Source organism: Canis lupus, chromosome 13 (assembly GCF_011100685.1).
Source record: "Canis lupus familiaris isolate Mischka breed German Shepherd chromosome 13, alternate assembly UU_Cfam_GSD_1.0, whole genome shotgun sequence".
In the NCBI taxonomy this organism is placed as follows: domain Eukaryota; kingdom Metazoa; phylum Chordata; class Mammalia; order Carnivora; family Canidae; genus Canis; species Canis lupus.
This window is the reverse complement of record NC_049234.1, coordinates 42,929,509-42,945,436: the sequence shown is the minus strand read 5'-3', so window position 1 is coordinate 42,945,436 and position 15,928 is coordinate 42,929,509. Positions and strand designations below refer to the sequence as shown.

The window sequence follows — 15,928 nt, the reverse complement described above, 5'->3', positions numbered from 1 at the left end:
GTTAGCAGCTGATTTATACTTGGTTTCTTAGCATCACACTGTACACATGTACACTTTAGGAATTAATAAATACCTTGAGGGGAAATTACATGTAGAATGTCTGATTAAATCCTCTGTTGTTCATTTTAATACAGGGAAGTCTTGACTGTCTTGACCGCCCTTAACTCCAGTTTTGCCCAATGAGACAGATGCAAATTCTAAAACACTGTCCCTTTTCAATCACCATTTCTATGCAGTAAAACAGCAAATGCACCAAAGGGAAAAGTGGCCAGAATAACGCAGAGCTTACAATACTCCATTTACATTCTTTCCAGGAAATCTTTGCATTCAATCTTGATTTTGCTAGCTGCTGTGTGATTCTTTCAATAATTTTTTTAAAATTTCATATAAATCATACAGTCATGTTTATTGAGATGGGTAATTTGTTACCATTACTTATCATAAGAAGCAGAAATCTGTACTTCCATTTTACTCATCATACTTCACATTAGTTGATACTCAGTTTTCTTCTTATTAATAAGTTCCCTGAAAGTAGATATCACCATATCCCTAAAACAATGCCTGAAGCATAAACTTAAGATTTCATTTACTGTCTGCTGAATGAATATTTGCTGAATGAAAGCCAGTGTGTATAATCTTTTTTATTCCGTGTGTAGGTTCTACTTCATCAATTTAGCATTTAAGGTACATTATTTCAGAGCAAGATATGGACTTTCAAAATCCATGTACACCTGTGACATAATCACTTTGTTTAATAATGTAAATTAAATATGCCCTAAGAACCATGATAATCATACCACGCATATTAGCATTTTATCTGACACCTCAGAGTATGGCATAATCAATGTCTTACTTGTTGAGGTGATCTTTGCAGACATTCCTTTCTGTCCAAAATTTCTTTTTTTTTTTTTTCTGTCCAAAATTTCATTAGTGTCTTCACTCTTCACTGATGCTATGAAAATTTACACACAATCAACTTACTGAGTACTTCTAAACTTAATGGCAAATTAACATTAAAAGGTTGCATAATTCTAGAAAGTTTTCAAGAATTGAGAAACTTTCTCAATTACTCTATGTTGAATCTTCTTTTTTCATTTCTTAACATCTTTTCGGGTAGAGTCTATGGCTTTCCAGGCAGTTTTAGTGATTCAAATAGCTTGATATAAGAATTAATATCTGAACCAACTAGGGGTGGTAGAAGGGGAGGTGGGTGGGGGGTGGGGGTGACTGGGTGACAGGCACTGAGGGGGGCACTTGATGGGATGAGCACTGGGTGTTATTCTATATGTTGGCAAATTGAACACCAATACAAATAAATTTATAAAAATTAATATCTGAACAGAATTAATGCCATTCACTCTCCTAGGACATGGAGTAGACAAGTTCCACTATAGAGGGACTTGGTGAGGTGAGGAAGGGAGGTGTGATCTGCTCTTCTATTCCATCTATTTAACTCTTCTAGGTTCCTCGTGATAGAAACATGCAGGAGATATGAAGAGGGATGGTCTTTGTGTTCATTTAATTAGGTGCCTTTGAAACCTTTGTCTTACTAGTTTTCACTTCATTTTCATCAGACATCAACTGGCCCTTGATGTACTTTGAGAGGCAGTTGTATAAATAACAATTTTTATAGGTAGGAAGGTAGGATTGTTTTTTGTTGTTTGTTCCTAGGCAGCATTTTATACTGTTTACTTACTTGACATGGAAAATCTAGATGATTCTATCTTCCACCCATCTTAGCTCCTTTCATCTACAAGATACATGCTGCCAGTGCACCACTTTCTTAGGTTAAAAAAACAAACAAACAAACAAAACAAAAAAATAACAAAACTAGTGAGATCCTTCTAGCCTGTCAATTTATTTTGATATGAATTATACCTACAAGAAATTAAAATATTCGACACACTATGAAAGAGTAGGTAGGCAGATGCTCCACTGCTTCTCTTTCTTTAGATTCTATCATTTTCTTCTAGCTCCCCACCCCCCAGATCAGATATAGGAGCAGGAACAGGTTGCTAAATCTGCTGCCTGAGGAGATGTTTAACTATAGAACGAGAGCCCCATCTTCCATTTTCCTAAGAAGACATTTGAAATGCTTAAAAATATATATACTTAATTAAATATATGTATAACTTAAGTTATATTATATTAAAGTAAATAATTAAATATACATTAAAATGTCATATATATGTGTATTGAGTTCTTGAAATTGGTTATTGGCTACTGAATACTTGAAATATAGTTAGTATGGCTAAGAGAATACATTTTTATTTTAATTAAATTAATTTTTATTTAAATTTAAATAGGCATATGTATCATGCATAGTAGCATTTTGTCTGTTCATCTCAGAGAAAATGTAATAAATGACTTAATTGTTGAAGTGCTTTTTGTAGGCATTTTTTTTCTATCCAAAGTTTGTGTTAGTATTGTTTCTGGCTTCTGTGTTGGTATCTATTGGCTAAAGTATTAGACTGTACTTAAGAACTTATTTATCCATAGGTACTTTTTCATCCGTGTTTATCCAAATATCTACATATCCATATGTAAACCTGCAGAAGGAGATGGTGATTGTTAGTTGACATTTCCTTGTTAGTAAAGCCTGGGAAGAAGTATTTGGATCCAAATGTGATATCTTTGAGTTAAGAACCCCTCCTGTCCATTCTAGGGCAAGAAAAACCTATTATTTATAGTTCCTTCAAGGTCTGTGTATTATAATGGTAACATCTAAGTCAGTGGAGCTATTTTTTTAATGCCTACTTTATTACAACAGAAAAGACTATTAAACTTATGTTCTGGGATTAAACATTTTAAATGGGCCTGAGTTATTTTTTAAAAAAATATTTTATTTACTTATTTGACAGAGAGAGAGAGAGAGAGAGAGCACAGGCAGGTGGAGTGGCAGCAGGAGAGGGAGAAGCAGACCCCCTGCTGAGCAGCAAGCCAGGTGAAGGTCAATCCCAGGACATGAGCTGTTTTGGGATTCCGAGATGTGATCCCAAGTGTGGGCCAAATGCAGACACTTAACTGACTGAATCACTTAGGCATCCCAACCTGAGTTAATTTTTAATTAAACTTAATTAACTAATTCATTTGAATTAATATACAAAAGTGACTCAGAAGCTACATAATCTGCTAAAGATATCTTAGAGTTATTTGAATGTCATCTAAGAGAGCATGGTTGAAAACAATTAGGAAGAAAATGTTTTTTAAATGTATTTTATTTTATATCTTCTGATTAAAAACTGATTACCCATTTCTACAGTTGACTGCCTTCAGTTTTGCCATAGCCACGTGGAAGCTGAGTGTGGAAACTTCATTGATCTCATTGCTTTCTTCTTTTTAAATTCTTTTTTTGCTTCTTCTTACTCTTCTCTTCATTTTCTTTAGGTTACTTGGAATGTCCATTCTTTCTTATATTCACTACCACTGAGAGTTTATCTTATATTCTGCTGAGATACTTAAAGTGAATCACAGTGCAGAAAGAGGCCTTGCAGAAATAATCCAGTATCCTCTCCACGTGCATTTCATCTATCAAAGATGTAATTTGCTCTGGTAGTACATTTTTTCCATCATTGTTATACTGTCTGTAAAAAAAGGTGATCTTTCATCTCCAATATGTTGAAGAATTAAACATAATCTGTGCCCACTTCTGAAGGTCACTTAATGAGACTGGAACGACAATTTGCTTCTGGTTTCCTTTTTAATTTTTGAATGGAAATCTGATGTTTTCTCTTTTTAAATATCACTAAAATCTTGCAAATGAACAAACTTTATGCTGAGAAAATCATAGAGCTAAGAAAGTATACTTACTCTACCAAGAAGCCTATATTATAAGTGATTTCACACACAAGTATTGTTCAGAGTATGAATCAGTAAAAGTGGCGATGAGTCTTTTATTAAAGAACGATGACAGTTTTCTGTTGTATTCCTCTTTACAGTCTATTTTGAAGCATATAATCTCTAGCTGGAGTCTTAAAATTAATCTGAAATATTTTCGTTCACTTTCAGAATTATTCTTCCTCATGTTCTGAGGCTGAAGTTTAAAAAACTAGATGAAATAGCAGCAGCCTAAAGTTATAAAATAGGAAATATAATAACTAAGAAAATGCTCATGGTTTGCAAATATATATTTATGAAGTTATTTATTGGATATTTTTATCAATAGCCATGTTCTACACTGGACTCACTAATGTGATTCTTTTGGCCTATCTCAAATGAACTTGGTTTCTGTTGCTCACGAAATATTTCAATGTGGCTAACACCCTTATATTAAGAGTTAATACTTTTCTAGTATATATTTGTTTCATGATTGGTTAAGGAAGTATTAATATCAAGAAACCAGGAGAGGGACGTCTGGGTGGCTCTGTGGTTGAACATCTGCCTTCGGCTTAGGGCGTGGCCCCGGGGTCCTGGGATCGAGTCCTTCATAGAGCTCCCCGCAGGGAGTCAGCTTGTCCCTCTGCCTGTGTCTCTGCTTCTCTGCATCTCTCATGAATAAATAAATAAAATATAAAAAAAAGAAACCAGGAGAGATCACTCATATCTAAAACTTTCTATAGTATAAATGTAAAAAGTATGTCCTATTAAAAAATGCCCTCGAGAATCATTTATTTTTCACCCTTACTATCATGCAGTAAAGATGTTCAGTGTTTGTTGATTTATCAGATGAACTGAAAAAAAATCTAATTAAATAAGTCTAGTACATTCCACTTAATTGCTTATAACTAGCAATAAATATACTTACAAATGGAACTAAGAAACCTAATGTTTTTTTATTAATTGGCTTTCATAAAATCCATTCTATAAATCTAGCAAAAACTAGCTTAATTATATGATATTTATTGGCTTCAATTCATAGTCAGAAATAAATGGCAAACACTTAAACCAAATAATCTCCGAAGTCATCAGCCTAAGTTAAATTATAAAGCCTTCTATAAATCATATGACTTGCTTTTATTTAAGAAATCTAATTGTTGGCAAGCAGATTGAATTACATTGTCATGTATCGTTTAGGTCTAGAGACCAGAACTTCTGCATACTAAACTATTTTTGACAAATCTCATTTATTTTTCTAGCTAAGAAACTATATATACCATGTAATAAAATCTTTACTTGAGGAAAGCCAAACTATGTAAATGTTACCATGTTTTCCCAAGAGTAGTTTGTTTTTTCATTGCAAAGGGAAAAAGTAAATATTGTTTTGAAATTATATAAGCACTATTTTTCACAATGCCTCCAGTTTTCCATTGAAGTCTTGCTAGCAGGGGCAATCTGCCAGGTTGGATGGTTTCAGGACAGGGGACTTGGGACTGGATAGAGACTGACAGCCAGGCTCAGCTATGGTTAGAGAGGAAGATGTGTCCTGCTAGTCAAACATTGTGTCTGAATTTTAACAATGATAAATATTAGGCCAGAAATGGGAAATTAGATAAAATTTTAAAAGGAGACCTGGGTAAATATTACTAAACATGCCACTTTAGTATTGAAACTTCCAATCCACAAGGCGGTTTTTCTGCTTTATTTTGTTTGCTTCATCTATCTCTATATCAATCTCTTGAGATATATGATAGGCTTTCTTCATGATTTTCTTCTTGTCTATTTTGTGAACTCCTCAACAAGTATTTGCTAAATCAATAAATGAGCCCTTTTATATTATATTTGGTGAGACAGGGGGAATGAAAGAAACTACGTGAAAATATTTTTCATAGCAAACAAAAAATCATAATCCAATATGGAAGTATTGCTGGTATTCGTTAATCATGTCACTGGATAAACATTTAAAAGGCTGACTGCACCGTACCTTTTGATGGACTGTAAAATACTGATACACAGTATATACCGTTTAAGACTAACTGGGAAGACAAAACTGGTTGTGTACATAACACAATAGATGATATCCATAGTGAAATCTATATAATATACTCTGTGAAATTGAGATAAAAATACACCTAACTCTGGAGCCAACATGCACAACCTAAAGGAATGCTGTTAACAAGGGAGAAAGAGGTAAGAACAAATATTTATGAGGCTCCTCGTAAGAATCAGACCTGAATGTAGATGCTCAACAGATATTATCTCCTTTAATCCTCACAATCATGCTTCAAGCCCCATTTTCTGCTGGAACATGCTTCTACTGGCTCACAGTAGCTGCTTATTAAATACCATCCCAACTCTACATTCAGTGACTTCACATCTGAATCCTGAAATCAGCCACTGTGGGGATATTTACCTATGGATATCAGCAAAAGTTACAAATCAGGGCTTCCCTCACGCCCAACCATGGGAACAAGGCTGTTCAACAGTTACTAGCACACTACTGATACACATTAAGTAGGATTGCTTAATATTTAGGTTCTAATATCCATTCAAATTCTATCAAAATTCAGAGAGCAAATTATCTAGCAATTTTTATTGAATTAACTTCCTTAATTTTAATGAAAGATTTAGATATTTGTAACATTTTTAGGTTGTACATTAAAATGTTTTTAGGAGTGTCTGGGTGACTCAGTTGGTTAAGCATCTGACTCAGGTCATGATCTCAGGATCCTGGGATTGAGCCCTGTGTCAGGCTCCATGCTCAGTGCAGAGTCTGCTTCTCCTTCTCCCTCTGCCCTTCCCCCTGCTTCTCTCTCCCTCTAAAATAAAAGAAAATTAAAAAATCTTAAAAAAAAATGTTTCAGTTAAAAATGTTAATTTTTACAAATATAATTGATTTATAAACTGGAAAGATGTGTTTTTGTTATCGGTGCTTTTTCATTTCCTAATGAGACATATTTTATTCTTTAGATGCTAAATGTTATTATTTATGAAGATTTATTTAAAGCTAAGACTGATTTAACAGAACCTCTGATCTGATCTTTGACCATTCTTTGTGTTGGTATTTTACAGTGAGGCCCACGGTAATTGAAACTGATGTTTACGTAAACAGCATTGGACCAGTTGATCCCATAAATATGGTGAGTAAAGAATATTAAAAATAACTGAGTGCCATAGAGTTCTTGAGTATATCTCTTAATAATAGAATGGATGTGTGATGAATTCTGATAGCTCATCCTGAGAGAGAGTCCAGGGCAACTGTGAAATGACTGTGTGCCAGGTTCAGGCCCTAGAACTAAATAATATCTCATATCTAAGAATGTGTAGCCTCTTATTCCAATGTGCTGTGCTTGGTGGGAACTATGCTAGGGCATGAAAAATTATCACTTGATCCATCGAGAGTAGATCCCTGGAGAAATCTGGAAAGAGATCACCAGAAGGACTGAGGAGAAAATAGAGAAGAAAAACGGACTTATTGGTGGGGTGGGCAGGGCTGGGGGCATGTACAGAGTCATGGAGAAACACAACAACCTGAAAAGATCCGGGGAACTTCCCATAGTTTAATAACACTGGCACATAAAGTGCAAGTAAGGAAGTGAGGCTGTCAGAAAGGTTACGGTCCTTATTCTAGCCATAATAGGAAGCCGTGTGTTGTACGGATTGCATCCCCTTGGATCAGAGAAATAAATGACTAGAAGTTTTTCATCAGGAGGGCACCATAGGTGGATGTGTATTTTTAATAGATCACTCTTCCAACAGTGTAGAAGATGGACAAGACCAGTGAAGAGGGTTAGAGACACCAGTTAAGAGGTTGCTGTAGTCTGAGCAATAGGTCTTCTATTCTGAAGTGATCTAGAATTCATATTCTGAGGTACTGGGGTTTAGGGCTTCAACATAGGAATTTTAGGGGGACACCATTCAGCCCATAACACCATCTAAAGATAATTTTCAGAATTTTGCTGATTTTTTCTCTCTTCATTTATTCATTAGCACAACAGTCAGATCACCCTTTATTGTAGACCTTAAGCTTTTTTTTTTTTTTTATCTGAATAGCCCTCATGCTTAACAATTGCCTGTGTCTGCTGATTCTGGCAGTATTACTGTCAGCCTCAGCCTCTCTCTTACTTGATATGATGTTCACATGATTGTCATTAACTTTCACAGCTGCCTGCATTGACTACTGTACTGACAGCTTTCTGGCCACACCATAACTGACATCTTTGTCTCCTTATTGCAAATGAATATGAATTGGCCCTGGAAATAAGTTGAACTAGAGAATCTGAAATGAGGAGCTCTCAGGAGACAGAGCTGCAGCAGATACTTGTCAGAAATTAGCTAAACTTCTTAGAGATGGGTACAACAATCTTAAAGTGAAGAGAAGAAAAAAAGAGTAAATATCAGACCTTAAGGAACACATACATTTAAGGATCTGAAAGATGATGCTGAAGTAGTAAAAGAATCACAAGGTTGGTAAGAAAATGGAGGTAAAATAGTAGCAAAGAAACCAAGGAAAAAGTTCCAACACATTTTTGGGTATTGGCTCTGCCCTAATTGAATTCCTAAACAAACAGCTGATTTCTGTAAAGATAAAGCATTCTATCTACCTGTGGGTATTAATTTACCATTATGCAAATATGAGACTCTATAAAGTAATATATTACTAAAATGCTAATTTTCTCCTTAGGAGGAGAATCTTACAATGTTTAGTTTCTAATTAACCAATACTTAAAGAAGATAAGCCCATTAGAGCTTATGGATGTCTACATTTTCTGAATTGTATATTTTGTCATGGGCTCTTGTTTTTAATTTGAATGAATTCATTAAAAAAATGTGGTCATTAAAATAAAGAGAACTAGGATTCAAGGCTGTATTAGTATTCCAGAGATACTTTGACGAGAATGGCTACTGAGAGGCTTCTATGATCATCTCCCTGCATAAAAGTTTCATGGTATTAAAGATTTAGTTTTCCCAGTAGGGCAAACTACACACTCATAACCTCGGACAGTAATAGTTTTTTTTTTTTTTTTTAAAGCTAATGGAATGAAATTGCTATTAAAACTGGTGATACTAAAGCACATACAAGAAAAAAAAGACATAGAATATTTGATAATGTTTATTAAAAGAGAATCATTATCATACTGAGGATTAATAAGAAACAGTTTACATAAAAGACTATTTTAACTAAACAATGCAGGAAAATTAGAATTCTATTTTCATAAAATGAACAGAATTACTTTGAATATGAGTGTAATCAAGCAAGCAGACTTGAATGTAATTAAGCAACCAAGAGGATAAATTCCCACCACCCCTAACTATTCATACAATTCAAGTTACTGGTAAGAAACAAAATTAACTTATTAGTTTAATGGTTTTATTTTTTTAATTAGCTAAAATTTTACTTCATGCAAAATTGTTATTTCTTTTTAAAATTGGCTTCATAAGATAATATTTCTTTAGATTGCTGATAAGATCTTATACAGCACTATTCTATGATGAGATATGTTTTTCCTTACTTATTTTCAGGGTTAGGTTAATGACTTCAATCTTGGTGTCACTAGCAAAAAATAGGATATTCAATAATTGAACATTGAATGCATGAACAGTTTAGTCAATAAATAGATTAATTCCATAGTTTACATTTTGAGAATTTAAATTCAAAATGAGTAACAGATACACTAATGAAAACTGAATAAGAATAAAACTTGGATGAAAGCTGTTCAACTGATGAAAATTCTGAGTGATGTATGACACTGAGCAATGTATAGAATCACTGAATCATTATATTGTATACCTGAAACTAATATAACACTGTATCAAAAAAACCACTGTATCTTAACTATACTCAAAATTTTTTTCAAATTAAAATTTTTAAAAAGTTAATAATAAAAAACAATCTTAAATATAAAAGAACAAAAAAATACCATTGGAGAAATTACATGATTCTCCTCTTTTGGGTAAATGTCTTAGGATAATAAAACAGTAGCAGCTTACCCCTCTGACGAGCTAATACAACATTCAAAGGGCATTGCAATTCTCCAAATCAAGTCAAAATCAATAGGAGTTTGAGGGAATCCAAGATGATATTATGGGGAACAGGAGACTAAACACAAGGGCGATGAGGGGGCACCTGTGTGGCTCAATTGGTTAAGAGTCTGACTTCTGCTCTGGTCATAATCTTGGGGTCTTGGGATGGAGCTGCAAGGACATCTCCCTGCTAAGCAGGAAGTCTGCTTGCCCCTCTCCCTCTGCCCTTTCCCCCACTCCCACTGGTGCTTACTCTCTCCTTCCGTCCCTCCCTCTCTCAAATAAATAAACAAGAATCCTTATATATAAAACACACACAAGGGGAGTAGGTATAGAAACAATGATAGATGAAAATTCCTGGTGTAACTTGGAGGGAAAGACCAAGCAGGCACTGCATGAGGTGGTGGAAATGGTTTGGGCAATTGGGTAGGTACGCACTATGACCTCCCTGGAAGAGACACTGACCTTCATTACCACAGACCCCTCCCATGTCTTCATCTTTGGCAAGTGCAGCCCCCTGGCAACTCTGCCCCCCTGGCAACTTTATCTTTGGCCTGGCCCCCATGGTGAGCGATATAGACCCGAAGCCCTTCACGGCCATCTTGTATGACAATGGGCCTGGCTACAGGGTGGTAGGCCATGAGGAAGAGAATGTCTCCATGGTAGACTATGCTCACAACAATTGCTAGATGCAGTCTCCTGTGCCCCTGTACCATGAGACCTCTGACAGGGCAGACGTAGCAGTTTTTGCCAAGGGTCCCATGGCATACCTGCTGCACGGCATCCAGAGCAGAACCACATTCCCCCATGCGATGGCTTACGTGGCTTACAGTAGTGCCAACCATGACCACTGTGGTTTGGCCAGCTCGGCAGCTTTCGCTCACGTGCCTACCTGCAGAGGAGAACAAGTCCTCCCCTGCAGGATGGGAGTCTGCTCACTCACTCATTCCAAGGCCGCCCAGGGCTCCCAAGAAATGAACTCCTTGGACTGGCCTTCCAGCCCCAGACTGGAGAGCCAGACACTGCCCAGCGCCCAACATGCATACCCACTCCTCCCTAAAGTGACACTCCTATTTGTTTGCAAGGGCAAAAATTATTTTTCTCTTTTTGGGGTTGGTTAAAAGGGAACGGAAAACATTTAAATGAAACTTTCGCCAAAAATACCTTTCTGAATATTTCTGGCAACAAAAAGAGAAAGAAAATTACAGGTATGATTTGGACATGAGTTTACTTATAGAAACTGGTATCATACAGTCCAATATTAAGAGATTACCATTAGGAGCACATGGAAAGCATGAGCCCAGAGAGAGAGAGAGAACAAACTCAATGACATGGGTGGATCTAGACGGTGTTATGCTAAGCAAAGTAAGTCACTCAGAGAAAGATAAATACCACATGATTTCACTTACATGTGGAATTTAAGAAACAAAACAAATGAGCAGAAGGGAAAAAGAGAGAGAGAGGCAAACCAAAAAACAGACCTTTAGCCAGAGAGAAGCAACTGCTGGTTACCAGAGGGGCGGGAGAGGAAGGATGGGCGACGCAGGTGATGGGCAACAGGCTGAATCACTCATTGTACACTTGCAACGAATATTCTGCTGTGTGTTAACTAACTGGAATTTAACTAGAAACTTAAAAAAGAAGAATGAGGTCCCAGTTCGCGTCTGTATGAACTTAACTTCATATCATTCTAGCTGCCAGAGTAACACATCACATCGTCCTAGAGTAGAGAGCCGAAGCTGAATAATTCTTCCTGCATTCAATTGCGATTGGTCTTGGTGATGGAGACAGAACAGAGGAATCAGGGCGCCAGTTAGGAGGAACACAACTCCGAAAGTACCTGGGGCACCAGCTGGGCTGGACTCCAAAATGACTACTGGCTGGGGATGACTTCAAGGGGGTCAGCGGGACACAAACCATTAAGTTAACTTGGCAAAAACCAGGCTGCATTCTTTCCAGCCAGGATAGACACATTTAAGGATACTGCCCCCTTTCAGACTCCTTTTACCAGAAAAGGAAAATCCAAATGTTCCCTACACAGGTAAAACAAGACAAAACTCTCTTAAACAAAAGTATATGTGGGGCTACAGGAGTCATAAACACAATTCATTATGGAATGAAAAGTAGGGATTTTCCCAGCAATCAAATTTTGTTCCACTCATTTAAGTGGACCGGCCAGGTATCAAATATGGTGGAAGGGTGGGGGTGGGGTGGGGTGGGGTGGGGGTGGTGGGAGCCTAGTTAGTAGTCTGCATGAAAATGGTGAGAGCTGACTTTTAAGTCTTTTTATACTTTTATCTTATCAGACTTATTTTTGATAATAAACTCCCCAGACATATGTGTTTAAATATTCTAAATATATTGAGAAAGCTGGTGCCCATACAGAGATTTTTCTTCAAGAATTTCTTAACACTGCAAGGAACACATTTCTTCAGTATTTCATGCAATTGGTGCAAATGTTCAACTGGTTTCTTTCTCTCTGTCATTCTCTTTCATTTTTTGTCCCTGCTGCTTCTAGATTCAAGGAGGCAATGCCCTAGGCATAGCTTGTACGTATCAAAGAAACCTAATTTATTCCTTTTACTATATTAACAAGAATTAGTCACTTCTTGCCAAGTATGTTAAGTTGAGGAATTACGAAACAGCAAAGTCATGGAAACAAGATATATATATATACATATATATATGTATATATATATATTTTTGTATCTGGATAATTGAACTGAATATGCTAATGGAGGGAAAGACAAAGGGTTTTTGTTTTCTTGGCTGTGACTAATTAAGGTACTTGAAGAAATGCATTTATACTTAACAATTTTAAGTTTACTTGTTTGTACAATATTTTAAGGCTTGTTTCCATGGATTTAATATTTTAAATTTCTGCATACTATGTTAATTTTTTTGGCATTAGATTCTCTAAAATCTATTTCTTTTCACAAGCTTCATCTTTAAAGCAACATAAAATTTAGGTACTTTTTGACTCAACACTAGCAGAGATAAAATTAAATGAGTGTTATTTTCATCTCTATGTTTCTTTGATCCTGTATGCCCATTTGCCCCATAAATAGGAAGGTAAAGCTCTAAGATTGGGAAATTAAATTAACTTCTAAATCTCCCAAACTTATTAAAATAATTTTATTATTTCTTGATGTAAACAAATATACTTTAATTCTTATTTTGTGGTTTTGTTTGTCTTATATTTATTTACAGCCTGTATTGTGACAGTTGGTGCATTGGCTGCTAAGTTATAAAAGATATGACCTTCTTTCTTCAGAGAAGCATGAAACCTAATAGGGAGGATGACTAAAAAAGTGCAAATCAGACTAAAACAGAAGGGGAAGTGCCAGGAAGATTGCCATGTATGAACTCATACGTATTTTAGGTTATAAATGGTGACCCTCTGCTTTTTTTCCTTAAAGAAAATCATAAAAATATGGGTTTTTCTTCTTAGGAAAGAAATACATGTCAAATATGGGAAAATTAGAAATTCCATTCAGGCCAAAGGAAAAAAATTTAGATTACCATTATCTAGTGGTCACCACTGTTACTATCATTTTAATATCTTTATGTGTATGTAGTTTTACCAAATGCTATAATAGTATACATATTGTTTTATAACTTTGTGTCTTTCCACTTATTATATCATGACTGTTATTACACTTAATTACTTTTTTAAAGTATCATTAAATGTCGCATGATATTAGGGGGCATATTTGCACCATGATATATTAACAATTCATTACTTAACAATTGGAACGTTTCAAATGTGTTCTGATGAAACAATGTTATCAAAATCCTTTTGCCATGAATAATTATTTCCTTAGGATATGAGGATAAATAAATACCTCTGAGATCTCTGATACATCTTGGTCAGATTTTGGAGGTGTCTATTTTGAATTCCTTTCTAATGATAGGCATCAAGGTTGGGAGCCTGGGTTAGTTACAGTTTGAGTTCTTATGAATTAGTAAATGTAGAATGTTGTAGAACGGGCCCATGTGGCTTGGCAGTTCTGGCCTCAGGGTAGGCTTAGGAGGGAAAGTTGTGGCCAAGTGAGAGTCTAGATGGTTTGTTTCCACTCGTGACTTCCATACATGTGATTAAAAGCTGGTTTTAGCCTTGCTTTCTTCCCAGGGGCTCCAAGTCACTCCAATTTGTTGAAATTGATTCAAACATACCTCTTGATTCCTCCTTTTTACCCCTTTGTTTGAAATTAAATTACCTGGGTTATGTGGTACCTCCCAAGGGTGTTCAATCCTGAACCCAAAGTTAATAGGCAACTACTTTAATTGTTCTGCATCTCAATATAAAATTCATTTATAGGAGGAAAGTGGAGAGTGTTAATGCTTTGCTAATAATATAAAAATGTAACAAAACAATAAATGTCCAACAAAATGCAGTTTTGCACACGTGGTGGTACTTCCACATGGCCCAAGGTAATTTCAAGGGGTTAATACTTCATCATTTTAGAAGAATACATTCGAAAATCTTGTAGAGGTACATATTTTAGTTGAATGTTAAAAACCAGACTTCTCTTAAGTACACACATACGCGCAAGTTCTCATATTCTAATTAATAAAGGGAGGTTGTATCCTTTCTTTTGTTTTCTTATTTTCTTTTCCTGTTTTTTTGTTTGTTTTTTGATTTTCTTTTTTCTTTTTTGCTATGCAGAAAACTAGTGCATATAGGATATAAATGCATCGAGGAAGGAATAGAATGTTGTGGAAAATTTCCAAGCCTTTATAACCAAAACTACATATCAGAAAGTAACATTTTTGGAAAAATCCAAATTCTTAGCTATCACTCTAGGAGATTCTTATTCAGTAATCCATGACAGGGACCTGGAATCAGAATTTTAAAACGCTCTTCAGAGACTTCTAGTCAACCGAGTTTGGCAGCCATTTCCTGAAGCCACTTCCAACCATCAATTTAGCAGAAATTAAGTGGGATTCAAGGAATGTAACAAGAACACCTGTAGCTCAGAAGTATTTTTATGAGGGAAGGTCATTGAAAGACACCATCTCCATTTTAGTCTTTAACCTTGTTTATGTTTAAAATACTTTTAAATGTTTTACTTTCTAACATTTTATAACATTCTCATGATCAACAATGTTCTCATGATCACTGGGCTTTAGAGCTCAGGATGACCATAATAATGATCTTGCCTGGTGTCCTCATTTTTCCAGTGAGAGAGAATAAATGAGTTGGTCAGCATTATATTCTAGAAAGTCACAGATCTGGAACTATGGTATGATTTCCTGATTCCATCCAACCAGTGTTCTTTGTACTACATCACGACTTCTCACTACAATACACTCTTTCGATGTATCAGTATTCATTTTGTTGATTATCTGACATGTATTTAAAATTGTGCATATAATTAAAAGACAATGCCTTATCCCTTATTCTGTATGTTATTTTTATATATTTTTTAGTGGAAAGGATTTTAATGAAATACTAAAGTTTTAGATCTTAGATTGACAGTGAATCTGAACTCACATCAATTGCTCTGCGATTTAATTAAAATGTGACATTTGATGTTTTGCTATTATGGAAATTATGACAAATTTCTATAATGGAAATTCTGCAAATTGTGTGCTAAGCCTTGGATTTTCTCATAAGAACACTCAGCTTTGCAATATGCACAATTATATGCAAAGTCCCGAGGTAAACACTGGAAGTCTGTGCTTCTAAAGCAGTACAAACAATGCCATTCTAGCAGCATACTGTCAGTGTCAGAAAATTCATTTTCTGCATTAAGAATATGGACAATGGAAAGAGTCTATAAAGCAGTAATTAATATAAACAATTTAAAACATGAGACATGCGGATTCTCTCTAGATATATCCCTTCCAAATATGTGTTCCATCTTGCTTAGATTGGAAGACTAATTCTAATAGCAAGAAATGTTTTTTTTTTCAGCTTCATTGAGGTACATTTGACAAATAAAAATTGCATATATTGTGTAATATTGGTGTTTTGATACACATACACCTTGTGAATGATCGCCATAATTGAGCTACCTAACATATCCATCACCTCACATAGTTACCTTTTTTTTTTTTCTGTGTATGTGTTTGTGGTGAGAGC

At 35.4% G+C, this 15,928-nt stretch overlaps 1 protein-coding gene across 3 annotated transcripts in view; it reads left to right on the top strand.

The window, feature by feature from the left end:
- The window catches only part of GABRG1 (gamma-aminobutyric acid type A receptor subunit gamma1), an 81,170-nt gene that overhangs the window by 27,326 nt on the left and 37,916 nt on the right, over nucleotides 1-15,928 (top strand). For 2 of the 3 annotated variants that reach the window (XM_038555986.1, XM_038555987.1), the window contains one exon: nucleotides 6,889-6,956. In XM_038555986.1, coding sequence (XP_038411914.1) covers nucleotides 6,889-6,956 — 68 coding nt within the window. Of the gene's footprint in view, nucleotides 1-6,888; nucleotides 6,957-7,980; nucleotides 8,283-15,928 lie in introns of all 3 variants that reach the window. The other variant, XM_038555988.1, reaches the window with a different exon arrangement.